Genomic DNA, 16,755 nt, shown 5'->3' with positions numbered 1-16,755 from the left:
TGTTACTCAACTCTCGGTGATGATGAGTGAAGCTCGGCCAGCCATTCATTCTGCAATCTCTGCCTTGAAGACCCGGCCAACCGTGCTTATTGTCAACCTATTTGGAACCGAATCTTTTCCCATAGCTGATGAACTTGATATGCTCAAGTACGTATACACAACAGAGTTGATTCCTCAAGGGAAGCATAAAATAATATCAAACGAAGAAAAAGGTGTATGCATGGAAAACACTCTAGTGCTGATCGTAGGAGCTGGGCCTTCTGGGCTGGCAATGGCAGGATGCCTAACTCAACGCTGAATACTCCAACGCTATAAGAGAAAGTGATCCATAGCAATGTGTAACTCTCAATCAAGGAGAGACCAATTATTAGTGGCAGCTTGACGAAGATGGAAAGGTCACAATGCTTTTGTTTCTTAATAATTCTCACTTTTTTGTCTCTTTGATGCCCATCTTATGGTGAGTTTGCTCCATTTCTTTTGTTTTTGGACTGGAAATGAAAATATACGTCGCAGAGCCACACGAGTTTTTTTTTTTCAGACTTGGACAGGAAGCTTGCTATTTAAGGTTTGCTATTTAATCTTTGTCACTCATTTTTGCCATTTGTTTCTACGTACGTAAAAGAGCCCAACTTTTTTCCTTATTTAGTTTGTACTATTCGTTATATATGTGGAGGGACAAGCTAACTTCTAAGCTCCTTTTTGTTTCCATGTTATAGACATGATTAATTATTATCAACGTGTGTGTGTGTGTGTATATATATATATATATATATATATATGGGTTGTCGAGTAGTCGTAGGTTGTGTGCATGCATGTATTTATGTGCTAATTAATATATTTGCTTTGTTGTTCAAGGGTGATAAATAGATAGATCGAAGACAATGATGGCAGGGAATGGACAAGTGACAGTCGTTCCTCTAGGATTCCGATTCCATCAACGTGGCAGCTCTTATGCACACAACCTACAACTACTTGACATCCAGTAGTTCTTGCCGATTAGATCAAAGATGAACGAACCTGTAGTTCTTGCCCTTAACGTGACAAGTCTTTGAGCCCGATGCAGACCCGTGAGGGAACGAACCGAGTGAACGAGCCTTATTACCTGCATTTGTTTTGCTTTGTAAGTTTATTGGTGGCAGTACTATGGCTAGTGCAGTAATTAAACCCAATTAAAAAAAAAAAAAAAAAAAAAAAAAAAAAAAAAAAAAAAACCAGAGGTGAAGCTCTGTTCACCTCTGTTTTAGAAGAGGTGAACAGAGGAGCCTGTCTTCAAATGCTGATATTGCAAGCTTAATAAAGTTTGTGCTTTTGTCAGTGACAGTCAAAGTGGAAACAGCATACGGCAGTAGCATTTACTTTTCTTTTTCTTTTTTTTTCTAACGAATACTGCAGCTTGTAGAGCAAGGACGCGAGCCGAGTGATTGCACTGAGAGCGACTATCGGGCTATGTCCAGAGACGACGACGACATGGTTTGACTTTATAAAATTTACCCACAACCACGATGTCGGTGTTCGGACGAGAAAGCCCATGAGGAAAAGTGCAACGAGGACGACGAGCAGTGCGGCAAGCACTAAGGGCTGGGATGGCAGTGGTCTCGGCTCCAACGTCGAGCTTTGTTGGAGCACTAGGTGCGAGAAAGTTGGAGACGACGTGGAGATGATGGACCAAGAAGATGGAGACGACGTGGAGTTTTCATAACGAATGAGGGCTTTTTCGTCAAATTGGGACAAAAAATTGCATGTGCCGCGCACATGTTTCTACTTCCGTTTCTTCAAACAGATCAATCGGACGGAATCCCTAAATTGAAAATTTCTGAAACTTAATGGAGTGCAATTAACAAAATTAAAACATTGGTGGTAGAATTGTAAATTGGTGATAACTTCATGGGGGTAAATTGAAGATTTCCCTTTTTTAAATATTGTTTTTTTTTTAATTAAAATTTTACGAACCAATATGTAACTAATTTTTTTTAAAAAAAAATATTTAACTAATTAGAGATATTCGTGAAAATTTGTTTAGGAGTATTCTCATTTGTCTGGAAACGACGTCGTCAGCCTTCTATTATCTTGGTCAGCAATATTATTCCCCCACGAAAACATCCTAGAGTCGTTTTCTCTCAAAAACAAAACGGCTCAAATTTGAGTCGTTTTCTCCCAAAATTGTTCAAATTGGAGTCCTTTTTTTTTTTTTTTTTTCTCAAAATGACTCAAATTAGATTCGTTTTTTTTTTTTTCCAAAACGACCCATTGTTTTTAATTTTTACTCAATTAATTAATACAATTTTTACTCAATTTATTAATATATGTTACATATGTCACTTAATATTTATATGTATGTGTATTAGTTAACATATACACTAACTAGTTAACTCATAAAATAACATATTATCTAGTTAATTAACATATACTAAGTAAATGAGTCAAGCTTGAACACACATTTCATAAATTGACTCTAGTTCAAGATTGACTATTTAATTAAGCTCAACTCATAAACGAACAAATCTTGAAATCTTAAATCTCATATATAATATATATACTAAATATAATTATAACTTATATATATAATATATATCTTGGTTTATATATATTAATTAGTGTTATATATAGTATATAAGGTTAGTGATCAATTGGATGATTCTATCAATCCTATGATTCTATCATGATCGATCGGACTAGTACTTAGGATCAATCTCACGTTAGATCGAACATTCACTATATCAAGTTTGATTGATCGAACTCTATCATGATTAATCAGACTAATGCAATAGGTTCGATCAAATGTTTGATATATTAGAGTAATACACCAAAATCGATTGGATGATTCCATCGATCCTATGATCCTATCATAATCGATCGGACTAATACTAATTATGTCAATCACACGTTGGATCGAACTTTCACTGTGTCAAATTGGATTGATCAAACTCTATCACAATTAATCAAACTAATACACTAAGATCGATTAGATGTTCGATCAATCAGATCTTGTATCGATCTTATGATCATGTCATAATCGATCGGACTAGTACTTGATCAAACATTTGTATTACAATAGATTGGACAGATGCAGTAGGATGAATTAGATATTCGATCAAACCTTCAATTATGTCAAGTTTGATCAATCATTTAATCGTTTCACAATCAATTTAACTAATGCAATATGATCAATCGATTAATCTTATCATGATTGATTGGACTAAAGCTCGAGCCGATTCGAGTTACTCAACAAGCTCAACTCAATTAGAGCTCGAGCTAGGTTATTAAAGTTTTCAATGTACGATCATTGAGTTCAAGCTCAAGTTTGTGAACAACTTCTATATATTTATTAATAACATAAATATATAATATGTAACTATATATATAAGGCATATAATTTTTAATTCAATATTGTCAATAAAATGGAGACAAAACACTCAAATAGCTGTTTTTGGGAACTTTAGTGTATTGTTTTCTATCATATTGCATGACTCACCTTTATAGCTTTGTGGTTAATCTCTTGGTCAATAATTTGTTTGTTTGTTTGTTTTTTTTTTTTTAAAGAAAGCAAAGAAATATATTAAAAAAGCGTAAGGCGCCCCCTAAACATATACAAAAGAAACTAAACAAGAGTATGTAAGCAAATAGTTGTTTGCCATCTAACGATTTCTTATCGGGAGAATAAAACTAAATTTCCATCAATCTATTTCCATTTTCAAAGCGCTGCCTGATAATCTGGAATTACAAATCTTCTTTATTGTTGACATTCAATCTTGAGATCCACACTTGAATCATGATAATTGTTTATAGCAAAAGTTAAGTTTGTAATTTCCAAATATTTAGATGGTTCCTTGAAATGAATTGGGATGAGTTTTGGTATATGAAAATTTGTCCTTTTTTTTTAAAAAAATAATGTTTAGCTTATAGTGTAACATTGTTTTTTTTTTTTTTTGAGAAGTTGTTTGACGTTTTTGTACAATTGTTTCTGCATCTGATCATCCAATGTGTAAAATATGGGCATGAACATAGGAAGCATTCATGTCAATTTCATCATTCAATTTTTTTTTATTTTTTAAATAATTTGTCCTTCAATTTTGTTGAGTGTGGTCGTGGTTTCTGATTGATCTATGAAATAGATAGTCTTGCAAGTCTCTTGACTGTTACCATGTTAAAGTTGATTGCCCCAGGACTGATGACACTTGGGATCACCAACAAAGTAATAATCTGTCTTCTGAACCCGGTGTCGGTCAAAAATGAGGCATAATTAACATGTTTCAAAATGACAATTTTTTTTTTTAATTATATTTCTATAATATCTTTATTCTCTTATAATAAAAAAACTTTTTTTTTTTTTTTTTTTTGAGATATATGTAAAATCAGTACATTTTATTTGCCTCAATTATAAATCGCTTCATGTGGTATAAATAATAGTTCAGAAGTTCTTCAAGTAGGCCAAAATAATAATTTATTATTTACAGTTAAATTTCGTCGAAACACTTGATGAATTTCCTTAGTGTCCATGTCAGCACCAATAAAATTTCATCAGTATCCGTAGTATTTTTTTAATTAATTATTTTAATTTTTTCTAATGATTTAATAAATAAATTTCACATCATTTTCGTACCGTCTCTCGGCAAAAGTGGTACATCCATAAAATTCTTTCCTTTTGCTAAAAACAATTTCTTGTCTTTGTAAAAATATTCTACCCAACTTATAGCAGGTGACGGAGTTGGAGGTGGAGGAGCGGGCGTCGGAGTTGGAGGCGGCGCGGAGTACCGGTGGTGAGACCCTCAACGACTTTTTTGTGAAGAGAGGGAGAGTAGAAAGAGAGAGAGAGGAGAAGAATCAATGAGGGGGAGACGTATATACATAGGAAATAAAATACCCAAATTCTGTTCAAATAATATGTAAATAAAATATCTCTTGATATCTAAATGGCTACTTCGATTTTCCCACCAACCAAACAACACCCAATCAAACTTGAACAAAACCTTCAAAACATGAACTATTCCCGACAACATAACCTATCCCCCATGACGAATCTGAAACGAAAAACTCCAAATAATTCGATTAAAATCATGAATAAACTGCACTTCAAGCAACATTAATTTGGATCAAAGCTGGAAATTGAAGGTTAGAATCTTGACCTTAATCCTAGGCTAGCTGAAACTAGAAGAGCTTGTTCCTTAAATTTCTTGCTAGCTGAACCTGAATCTTCGCCGTGAGTTCAGCCAAGAGGTAGCCGATTAAGGAAGGGAGCTGTGTATAAGGAAAACAAAGTAGAGAAAAATGTGGGTGCTTGCCTTCGAGATGTGGACTTCCATTGCCATGGGAAATTGATGAGCTTCGATTATGAAAGGGGCGGGGTTTTCTCAGAACAGGGGAGTTGCGCGCAGGGGGAATGTCTCTTGGCCTTGGGCGTTACAATAAATAAATAAATTGAAAAACTTAACTTAACCCCCTTATTAAACTTCAATCAGGTTTATAATCACCATCTTAAATTTCAAAATTCTCAAATTAGTATATTTATCTTTCAATTTTTTTTAATTGCATCGTTCCGTTAGAATTTTTTGTTAAATTACAAATGAAAATGTGTCAAAATTCCTAAAATCCTCCTCTCTTTTTTAGGAAATTTTTTTTTTTAAAGATTTAAACGTTGGTAAGACTTTAACTGAATTTGTAAAAATATACACGCCTGAATATTTGAATATATATATTAAAAAAAAAAAAAAACTGTGATATTTTGAAAATTTTGTTAGGATTTAATGGAAAATCTTAACAGATAAATAAAATTAAAAATTAAAATTAAAAGATGGATATACTACATTAAGAGTTTTTGAAGTTTAAATGGATAATTACAAAAGCGGAGATAATTCAGGGGATTAACTGAATTTTTTCTAAATAAATAAGATATGAACAAACAAACTTGGCAAATACCTATTCCTTTTATTCCTGCTGGCAAATCGGCACTTAACTCAAAAGTTTAAGTTAATAGAAATCGATAAATTTAATTGAAATGAGATATGAATGACGGAAAATGGGTTCGAACTCAAAACCTCTACTCTAATACAATATTACATTAACATTTATTCCAAAAGCCTAAGCAGTTAAAAACGGATAAATTTAAACAATTAATCAATACTTTAATAAAAACTTGTGGAAATGATCTTCAAATGCATGTAACCAACCAATAACCACAGTGACCATTGTTAGAAGAACAAAGTAATTAAGAATCCCACATTAAAGATGTCATACATGCAGTATCATCTTTTGAACACACAATACCTACCTAGACGGAATAAGATTCTTTCCATTTTAAATGAAATGAATGCTATTTATTTTTTTGTCAGGATTTAAAATTAATACATCTAATAAGGTACATTATTTTATATTATTTAAAATTTTAAAAGACGTGCTAATATCGACTTCATATATATCGTTAAATGTACCAACTTTAAATTCCGACCATTTCATTTAAAATGGATAGTATCAAATTATCTTATTCCTACCTAACTTCACATGCATGTAACAAGAGTACTTGAGGAAATTACAGAACAGGATGGATGGAGATAACATTACATAATTTATACTTGATTGGTTTTCTGCTCAGTTCTGATCTAGTTGGATATCAAACGCCCGACCACAGCAGCTATTATAGGCGTAGGATCCCCCAGGATGGCGGAGACAATGGCGCTAACAGCTCCACCAGCAATCTGACAACCCTTCATCACCATTCCTCCTGATCTTTCCCCATGGTTGTTTCTAAGCGTCCCCTTGAGGCTGGGGATCCTCGTTTGCATCTCCCTGACCTTGTTTTTGTCTACATTCAGATAAATAGCCTGCCAGCTCTCCACAAGCAACTCCTTAACACAGGAAACATGGAGATTATATGTCTTGCAGTGAGACCTGTAAGACCAACCAGGCCCCTTTCCCCCACAGTGATGACACGAACTGGATAGCTTGAGACACAAGTAAAGGTTGCGTTCCCCATCGTCTAAAACCTGCGGGAGATTCGCACAGCAAGGATGGAGATCGAAATCACATCGCTTGCAGTGGTAGACAAACCCCAGAACTTCGCTCCTGCATGCGTCGCACTGTCTCCTAGCCGCCCCAGGAGGATCATAGCAAAATTGGAACTCGCATTTCTTGTAGAAAGGATGGTAAATGGTGCGAGCTGCCACTGCGCATGCCTTGTGTAAGTGAAACTCGCATTTCTGGCATTTGTATTGGAAGCCAATGCCAGCTTCTTTGCACCCATCACAGTTGAATGGGATCTCTGTGTGTTCAAGCTTTAGCTTATGCTGTGGATGGATCGGGTGAGAAATCTCTTTGTCGAACTTCATTTGCATGTTTTTGCTTCTTTTTACTGTGGGAATAGGAAAATCTGAAAATGGGATTGTTTTTATGGAGACGTTGATGAAGATTACAACTTCAATTTGGCTTGCTTTTGAATAGCTTGAAGGGATTTTTCTACTTTTGGAAGATTCTTTGCTGAAGTTTTACAGATAGATGAGAATAACTTGGTTCTTCTGATACAATAATTAGGCTAAGAAAGGGTTGAGTAAGAAATCGAGAAAGCATTTGCAGGAATCTAATGCCGTGGTGGGATGTAATTGCTTTGGGGTTTGTTTGGGGATGTGATTTTTAAAAATAAAAACGTGATTTTTAAAAATGGAGTTTAGTCTTTAAAATCGCAGTTTAACCTTTAAAATTATGCGTTTTCAAAATAAAAAAACCTTATTACCTTGTGTTTTTAAATTGCAATTTTTTAAAAACACAACCAAACTATCCATTTTTTATGATTCAATTTAAAATCGTATTTTTTGTTTATAAAATTATAATGCCAAACACACCCTTAGTTACTGCCTCTTAGCTAATGTCATTAACATTTCTTATATTTAAGTTACTGACTCAAACTCTAATGTTCCTGGACCAATCTTCCCTTAATCTAATGTCCTAAGTTTTCTTTTAAAATGGGTTGAGCGAAATTTTTATATTTATCAATTTAATCGACTGGGTTTGAAGAATCTTTTTCAATGAGAGCTGATAAATTTTTTTGGTTGAACCCCAAGGCCGGGGTTGGCTCAAGTTGTAAGATTCTTGGTCGTTGTAGTAGTCCCATAAGGTCTAAGGTTCGAATCTCTTTGAGTGCAAACAATTCTTTGGAGCCAACCTGCTAGCAAAGCTGAATTATTACCCGATCTGTGTGGAATGAACGCTTTACATGGGTCCAAAATTTACTTCACAGAAGTGGATAAACGAAATGGCCCTGTTTTGGAGGAATTCCTCATTATAAAAAATAAAATAAATAAAAATAAAAATAAAAGTTTGGTTTAGATGGTTGATGAGGAGTCTGAAACTTGGGAAACATTTTCAACGAGAGCTTATAATAAATTTGGGAGTTTCAGGGAATAGTTCCACCGGCCATTTAAGTAAATAAAGTCCCGTAGATTCGACGCTGGAAAAAGTTGCAGTTCGGATTATCTGGAATGTTTGGTAGAAAGCAAAAGGGACCTGATCATATGGGGAAAAAGTTTTCCATTGCTACTCTTTTACGTGTCCCAACTATTAGGGGTTATAATTCGTGCTCGGGTATTAGGTTTGTGTCGTATTGAAATATAAATATAAAATTATAAAAGTCAATTTTAACTCTACTCATTTAATTAGAATAGGTCAGAACTATTAACATGTGAATTTTTAAAAAACAAATTTATTAAAAAAAATTCAAAAATTTAGGCATAGATATTTTTACAAATTCCGTTAAATTCTAATCAACACCTATATCCATTCAATTTTTTTCTTTTTCTTTTTTCTAAAAAAAATGAGGGATATTTTGAAATATGGATATCTTAAATTGACATTTTTTAAAGATTGATACCCTAATTGTAAAAGTGATGAAAGATTAAAGATTATAAGTGAAGTTCTCCCTTTTGTATTGGGTTTGTATTGAATTCTCGGGTCATGTCAAAAATTATCAGCCCTTATATTGCGTGTCGAGTTTGGATCGTATCAAGGCATGGGTATAAGACTATATAGTTCAACCATAACCCGACTCATTTAATTAAACGGGTCAGGGTCATCAACTTTAACCGCCAATTTCGTGTCAACTTCATGAATCATGTAAAAAATTATAAACTTATATGCTGCCCCAAATTTAGTATTAGTAAGCGTCATATTAGTATTTTGTGACCGTGGTATGGTTGCATTGGTCCATGATAATCATTTCTAAACATCATTGAATTAAGTCCAAGCTGCCAAATTGGAAATTTTCACCTTTCAAATAGGGTTGAGAAAAATTTCTCAAATCAATTTATTAAATTAACATCTCATTATTGTATTTGAAAGATGTATGTGAGAATTACATGCTCTAAACATACATATCAATTGAGTTAAAAGAATTTTTTCTAACCCAAATATACAACTTTCTAATTATTTACCAAAACTTCTGCAAATCGAGTAAGAAAACAGTTACATCTTTCAATATGTTCAACAAACAAGTCTTTAAATGGTTTTCGATGACCGCCCAGAAAGAACTGCCAACCAATATTTATTTGAAATGGATAGAGACAGGATTCAAATTCAAGACCTCAGTTTTGATACCATGTTAAATCATCAATTGTCTCAAAATCTTAACCTCATAGAAATAGATAAATTTAATCATTTAATTTTGTACTCTTACAAGGCTCAATTACCTCATTTTCTTTCCTTTTTCTTTTGACCCTCATATTTTTGGAGGAGGATTGAAGAGAGACATTGTATTCTGAAGGGGCATGGGGACCAAAACAATACTTGCACAACAAGCACCTTCAGAAAACTACTCTAAGCCTTCAGGAGAATATAAGGGAGACCTTTTACTTTGTTAAAGTCAATTCAACATATTAATTTGGAATCTGATTCCATGTCAGACTTCCAAGGTTGATTTTGGTGGAATCTCCTTGATGGTAACCACAACACATTAGAAATTAGGATACAAATTCATGGAGTGAGCAGAGAAAGAGTTTGAAAACGTTTTTGTAAGGTCAAGAGCTTTAGAAAAGTCCCAATGCATTTATATGCCACGGATTCCGATTCCCATCAATTTTTTTTTCCCGGATTGTTAGAGTTTTTATGATGCCCATCTGTCTAGTAAATAGACAGGTGGTTTGAGACCTGCTCAAGCAAATGAGCTTTATAAAAATTCTCTCACGTTTGTTGTCCAAATTTTTTGTTGAAGATCTCTATCCATATGCTATTATCCTTGACGTTGGATTGCGACGAGCAGGGACAATAAACAATCTCAAATATTACAAAAGGAATAAATCATAAGCACAACTTAAAGCCTGTTTACCTGTGTTTTTGAGAAAAATTATAAGTCATGAACAACACTTCTGTTGATGGATCAAGTTTAATGTATAAAAGGGTTGAATTATGTAATGCACTTTAAATGTTATTAGACAATTCACAAGACAAGGTCACACTTTCTGTTTTTTTCTTTCCTGTTTTGTGTTGTGCTGCAATGTTGTGCTCCGTTTCTCCTGTTATGGATTTGATCCATTGTTGGTGTTCTTTTTTTGGGGCTATGGAGATTCACCGACTTTGTTGAAGCTTTTGTTTTGGTGTCTTTCATGCTACTCCAATCTAGTACCACCTTCTCAGGACTCTTGAGATGTGGCTTTTCTTCGGCGGCTCAGACTCAACCCCCTTCCGTGCATGCTCTTTCAATGTGCTACGTCACGGTCGGTTCTTTGGTTGTTTTGGTGACGAAACTTTTCCTTTGGTTACCGCCCTTGTTGGTGGCCCTAGTTCTCTTTATGGGCCGGATAATTTATTTAATCCATTCCCAATAATTTTTAGGATTTTTGTTTTGATAGTAGGTTGTTTTTGGGCTCTTGTTTGGACTGTTCATCCATTATTTTTACTTTTTATGTAATTTTCTTTTTTCTTTTTTATTATTATTATTTTGAATAATACTGGATACTATATTTTTATTTTAAAATTTTTTAACAGTGTTAACGTAAAAATCTAAATAAAATATTTTTATTCTTTTTAAATAAATATTAAATAAAATTATAATATCTACCATTTTTCTATTATTTTTCGGAATAGGAGAGAAGATGGCGTTATGCCGTTATATGAAAGTTTATGGAGCATTTCGCTTTAAAATGAAAAAAAAAAAGAAAAAAAAAAGAAAAAAAAAAAGAGCACTGGATAATCCCGGTTCATAAAATTTTGAAAAAAAAAGAAAAAAAGTGTTATTGGGTACGTCAGCTTTGGGAGACGAAGGTTTCTGAAATGAGAGATCGGAACCCTAAAAGAAGAAACTCTCGAAGATTCCTGTCATCCTTATCTAATCTCTGAAAGGTACGTTTTCCCAATCTTCCAATTTCGTCTTATCTGTTTTGTTTATCTACTCTACTTCTCATATGCTGGTCATTTTCTTGTTGTTGTCGCTTTGTCTTGGAATATTAAGCTAAAAACCCACACTCTCAGAGAGAGAGAGAGAGGGAGAGGGAGAGAATCTTGTATTTATGAACACGTGTAGATTAGATTGGATGAGGTTTGGCGTGCTTTTGGTGATAGTAGACTTTGTCAAAGAATTCGACTTTGTTATCAAACTTAGGGGATTTGCTATTGGCAATTTCACAGGACGTGTCTTCCACGTCGTGTACCACCTTTGTGAGTTTAAAGTTGCTTTCTTTTTCTATGTTGAGTTGCTGATGGAACAGTTTCTTACAGTCTATGAGGTTTGTGTTGTAAATATTGGGATTGATCTGTATCCTGATTGAGAATCATTTCTTGAAAACGACTCTCAAACTAATCCTCACTCTGGTACCCAAATTGATGCCTGATACTTGCAAGTTGCAACAGCTATGTGTATTAAAACAACTTCAAAGATTAAGACTAGAATTTTGTCATTTTAAGAATAGGAAAAGCATGTTGGGTACTGGAGTTTTTGGCCCACATTATCGATGGAGAACAAACCCGCCACAGGATAACAAACCCGTCGTCTTTAACCTTTAAATAACATTGTAAATTGGTCACATTTTTATTTGAAAGTTCATTTTGAACCAGTGAGACCTCTTCATGGCCATTCGAAAAACCCTAATGGACTCATGGAGTTCTTCTAACTTAATATTGCCACCAAACTGTTCTCACATTTGATTCCTTAAGAATACAAATATACATCAATTGGTGACAGAAATAAGTGGAAGTATTGTAAACTGCTATAACCAGAACGATGGGTTGAGTTTGATAATTTAAGCGCTGCATCTTTTCTATATACCTGATGTTATGTTTCATGGTATGCATTCAAGGCCACTTCTTGCCTACTAGCACTGGGCAATGAAAGCAGCACTGTCATGCAGTTTGCTTTGTTTTATGGAACTAGTTTTAATGAAAAAAAAAAAAAAATTGATTCAAATAAATACCACACGTGACACGCATGTGGTTGGACTTCTGTCACTTGAGACGGCAGTTTTGGACGGAATGGGGTACATTGAAAATCTTTTCAACTTTATAGGTTGCAATTGACGAAATTGAAAAATTGGTAAGTGAATTGCAAATTGCTGACAACTTCATGGGGTTTGAAGTTTCCCCTTTTAAGTATATAGAAAATCCTGAAACTTTTGGGTTTCATTTTTTGAAAAACCTTTTATATTGATTAATTAGGTATATGCAATTATTGCATTTCAGGAAATCAAATGATAATGCCTCTCGGCCTTATTTTTGCACTTTTCTCACTTTGGGCTCTCCACACACGGTCAAGTCTGGGCCGGTTTCTTTGTTTTTCAACGTCAAATTCATCAAGTTTTCTTCAAATCTCGAATTCAAGGTATGTGGAATTTCAGTTTTGCTTGGTTTGGTTTTTTAATTTTGCATTCCACTTTCTCTTCCGCCCCCGCCCGACCAATTACTTATAAAAAAAAAAATTGCATTCCACTTCACAAGTTTAGGGTTTGGATGTTATATCTAAATTATCATGTATTGAGTTAGGATTTTGTTGTGGATTGTGTTGTGCATTTGAATCATGTCTTTAGGAAGATTTTCATATTTGAATCTTGTTTTGTTCACTCACACACAAGTTGTGCGCACCACCAGTTCAATAAAATGCCCTAATGGGTGTTTTGTTGGATTTTGTGATTCCAATTGATTGGCATTGCATCCTAGGACACTCCATAATGCATTTTAATGATTCATGTGCATTATCAAGTTTAGAAGACGTGATTTTGCAATCAATTCCTCATAATTTCATTAACTTAGGTTATTGAAATTTTAAGTCTCATTGTACTTTAAAAATTTGACATTTTGAGTGTAATCATTGACCTTTAACATGATGCATGTGTTCTCATGCATTAATCATATCATTTGCATGAATCATATCTAGGGTTTTGGTGAGTGAGAAATTTTGAGAGTTTGTTCACACTTTTAGGTAGCCTTGACCTTGGTAGTGTTTAGCAAGTCCGCACACATGCACTGTCATGGTTTGTGCATCACCTTTTGATCAGGTGATTAACATGTTTGCTTGGACTTGTGGTTGCTTGGTTTGTTTGTTTTTCAGGAAATGGCTGAATCTTCAAGAAAGAGATCTAGAAAGGAAATGGTTAAAGTGTTGAAAGAAAAATTCAAGAAAAGGACACTTGTAGTTGAGCGGGGCGTCAAGGTAGCTGATCTCGAGGACCCTGCCTTTTCTTTTATTTTGGATATTTTTCGAGATAGGGGTTGGTTGTCCTTGTTTTGACCAGTCAATGCCTATGTTAAACTTGTTCGTGAGTTCTACACGAATATTGATAAGATAAGTATAACCCCTCCATCCTTTATAACCACGGTGTTAGGCGCCAAAATCCATGTCACTGCTGAACTATTTTCAAAAGGGACTCGCATCCCACTTGAGCCTAACCATGGATATCCTTTTCCTTCTTCTAACCATCCAAACAAGACTACCATGCAGACTACGTTTGCTCCTCAAACTGGGCTTTTCTGGCTTGAGCATGAGAAATTTGTACCTTTGGGTAGATTTTCTCCAGCCATGCGACTTCTTGCTCGCATTGTGCTTCAAAATGTGTGGCCTATCAATCGCCATTCTGAGATTGGTTTTGAGAGGGCGAGGTTTATGTTTGGGATAGTTGATGGGATCCCCATTTGTCTTTGTACTCATGCTGTAGCACAAATGATTGAGGCCTATCGTGACAAATCCACTTCCTTACCCTATGCCGGCCTCATAACCAAACTGCTCAAACATCTTGAGTTGCCCATTCCCAACTCTGAGCCTGTACAAGTTCCTCAAGGATACTTTGGAAAAGCTACTGTCCAAAAGTCTGAAGCTCAACTACATCAAGCAGCTCGTGAGATGGCCCATGAGGCTACTGCACCTGCAGTTGATGGTGACCTTGGTGCCTCTTCTTCATCCTCTGTCTCCATGGAGGCACTCATGGAGCAGGTCATTGCCTTGGTTCAGATGATGGGCAGTGTTAACAAGAGGGTGATAGCTATGGATGAGCGCCAAATGGCGATGGAGAAGCGCCAAGTTGAGATGGAACAACAGTTGGTGGCTGTTGGGGTACAGCTTAGTACTATGCGGACTAATCTAGCTGAGCAGAGTATTGAGGTGCAGCAGATTGACGCCAATGTCAAGAGCATACTGGATAGAGTAATCCCAGAAGATGAACAAGCTCCTTGACTTTTGTTTTGAGTTCATATATATATATATATATATATATATATATTGGTTGATATTTTGGTTATCATTAACTTTGGTTGATCTTTCCCTTTGTCCTTGGTGACAAAAAGTGCGAGAAATTTTAGGGAAGATAGTTGATTAACTGATGGATTACTAATGACTTGATGGATGTTATTAACTCTTGATGTACTTAATTTCTGGTTGTAATGACGTCTAACTGCTAATGAAATTCATTTCGTTCAAATGTAATTAAATGCTCATAAATTTGGATTGTGTTTTTTGTTTTAATTCTTAAGTTATTTCATTAACTTGTCAGTTCCCTGTGCATTTTATAAGTTTGTTCATGGATTTCAGGAAACCTGCTTTCAAGAATTTCATCTAACCTATATGTGTGGTTAGGATTAGATTGAGTCTTGGGGAGAATCTTTTAATCATATTCATGCTGTAATTGGTTTTGCTACCGAATAGCCATGTATGGACGATATGGAGAAGTAAATAGTTTCGTATGTTGGGATGTTTACAACTGTCTTGACGAATTTGAGAACCAAAAACTCTCGACTGCTATGGCTTTCACTGGTGTTTAGACAAGATGCTGTTATAAAAGGTGTGGAACCTTAAAAATGTTTGGACGCCTCCACAGAAAACCTAAACCGACTATAGGTTTCAATGCTGATTTTCACAAGTCCATGAAATGGCTTTGCATGCACGATTCTCATAAAGCTAAGTAGTGTTATTCACTATTGATATTGAGTGCTTCCATGCACTGCGAGCTTAGAAATTCTTTGTGTACCAAGAGATACCATGAGCTTATAAGTCTAAATCTCTTGGGAGTGCTCAAACCATAGTTGGATGTTAGTCAACAAACTGTTTGAAGTCTATCGGTAGGTCGATGAAGAGATCAAAAATGAATATTAGCCAATGAGAAGCTAGAGTTGCTTGCGGTAGGAGGCAAGTTGGAGTGCTTGTTTGCGTACAGATTGTCTAAACCGTTACAAACAGTTGTAAGTGTGTTTTGCTTGTACTTGAATCTTTTCTTGAGCTTGTTTGAGATTGGATTAAGAAGCTTGAAAAAAAAATCTTTCAGTACTGTCAAACAAAAAACTAGTTTGTTCAGTAAAAAAAGTCAAAAAGTATTTCTTTGAATTTTTTTACTTAACATTCCAAAACGCATTTTTGATAAACAATAAAAAAAAATGAAGCTTTTTCTAAAAAGCTCTTTCTGGCTTTAAAAATTCGATTTTTTAACGCAATCTCAAACATGCTCTTAATGTTCATTTCCTCGGTTTGATTGTCCATAAGTAGTTTTGCCTTTGATGTGTTCTTTAAAAAATTTTCACTTGGTCAACAAAATTTTGGTGTGTTGATGTGTGAATGCTTTTATGGTTTTTATTGGTTTAATAATCATTATTTGCTTCATAATTCCTGCACAATTGTTGATTGTGAGCGTTAGGGTCTAAATTTCGCACTCAAATTATTTTAAGGATTAAGACCTTGGGGCTTTTGTGATGTATTGAAAAAATTGTGGCATGTATTGACTCAAAGTTTAAGATCTTATTGAACTTATGTTTAATGAAATAGTGTTACGGTTCATGATGTTATACGTCTTGGTACGTATAAAAAGGCGAGTTTGTGGTTTCAAAAATTATGGATGTTTATTGTGCGATGGTGCGTAAAAAATTTAATTGCCATAACTAAAATGATGGATCAAGTTTAACGTAGAAAAGGGTTCAATTAAGTAGCGCACTTTAATTGTTATTAGACAATTTACTTGTCACCAATTTTTTCATAAATAATACTATCTAGTGGACTGTTATACGATTATCATACAACCTGATAATATGATAATGAAAATCAACTATTGGATCAGAACTCGTTAAAAAAAAAAAAAGATTAATGATTGATTTTCACTTTCACATTATTTTAATTATATGATAGTCGTATACCAGTTTACCATATAGTATTACTCAGTCTTGCAGTTCACTTTGATGCAAGATCAACGGTAAACGATTTTACAAAACATTTCCATTTTTGGCTGTTTATTTTATAAAACAAGTATAAGCTTTCCAATTATTATATCCAAGGGTGATTCAAAAAGATTGAGATAAAAGTTTGTAAATTATTTT

General features: G+C 34.4%; 2 protein-coding genes and 1 long non-coding RNA gene across 4 annotated transcripts; 1 reads left to right on the top strand and 2 right to left on the bottom strand.

Annotated features, from left to right (window-relative positions):
• Positions 1-4,899: 4,899 nt before the first annotated feature.
• Positions 4,900-5,478, bottom strand: LOC133881384 (uncharacterized). Its single transcript, XR_009902499.1, has 2 exons — positions 5,124-5,478; positions 4,900-5,018 (listed from the first exon to the last, which is right to left on the bottom strand). It is a non-coding gene; the product is annotated as an uncharacterized LOC133881384 (long non-coding RNA).
• Positions 5,479-6,450: 972 nt separating this feature from the next.
• On the bottom strand, positions 6,451-7,409 carry LOC133882489 (protein VACUOLELESS GAMETOPHYTES-like). Its single transcript, XM_062321676.1, has one exon. The coding sequence runs from the start codon at positions 7,323-7,325 to the stop codon at positions 6,594-6,596; it is 732 nt and encodes a 243-aa protein (XP_062177660.1). The 5' UTR covers positions 7,326-7,409; the 3' UTR covers positions 6,451-6,593.
• A 3,790-nt stretch (positions 7,410-11,199) lies between these two features.
• On the top strand, positions 11,200-14,905 carry LOC133880993 (uncharacterized). 2 transcript variants are annotated; one of them, XM_062319965.1, is made up of 3 exons: positions 11,200-11,316; positions 12,649-12,787; positions 13,514-14,905. In XM_062319965.1, exon 3 carries the CDS (start codon positions 13,898-13,900, stop codon positions 14,630-14,632), a length of 735 nt encoding a protein of 244 aa, XP_062175949.1. In that variant the 5' UTR covers positions 11,200-11,316; positions 12,649-12,787; positions 13,514-13,897; the 3' UTR covers positions 14,633-14,905. The 2 variants fall into 2 exon arrangements, with proteins under 2 accessions (XP_062175949.1, XP_062175948.1); XM_062319964.1 differs by lacking the exon at positions 11,200-11,316 and adding an exon at positions 12,031-12,502.
• The last annotated feature ends 1,850 nt before the right edge of the window (positions 14,906-16,755 follow it).

The sequence above is a fragment of the Alnus glutinosa genome, chromosome 11 (assembly GCF_958979055.1).
Source record: "Alnus glutinosa chromosome 11, dhAlnGlut1.1, whole genome shotgun sequence".
Lineage (NCBI taxonomy): Eukaryota > Viridiplantae > Streptophyta > Magnoliopsida > Fagales > Betulaceae > Alnus > Alnus glutinosa.
The sequence above is the reverse complement of the archived record's forward strand: the minus strand, read 5'-3'. Positions and strand labels throughout refer to the sequence as shown.

Excerpts from the sequence above, each read along its gene's own strand:
- LOC133880993 (XM_062319965.1), top strand. The coding sequence starts at position 13,898 with ATGCAGACTACGTTTGCTCCTCAAACTGGGCTTTTCTGGCTTGAGCAT.
- LOC133882489 (XM_062321676.1), bottom strand. The coding sequence starts at position 7,325 with ATGCAAATGAAGTTCGACAAAGAGATTTCTCACCCGATCCATCCACAG.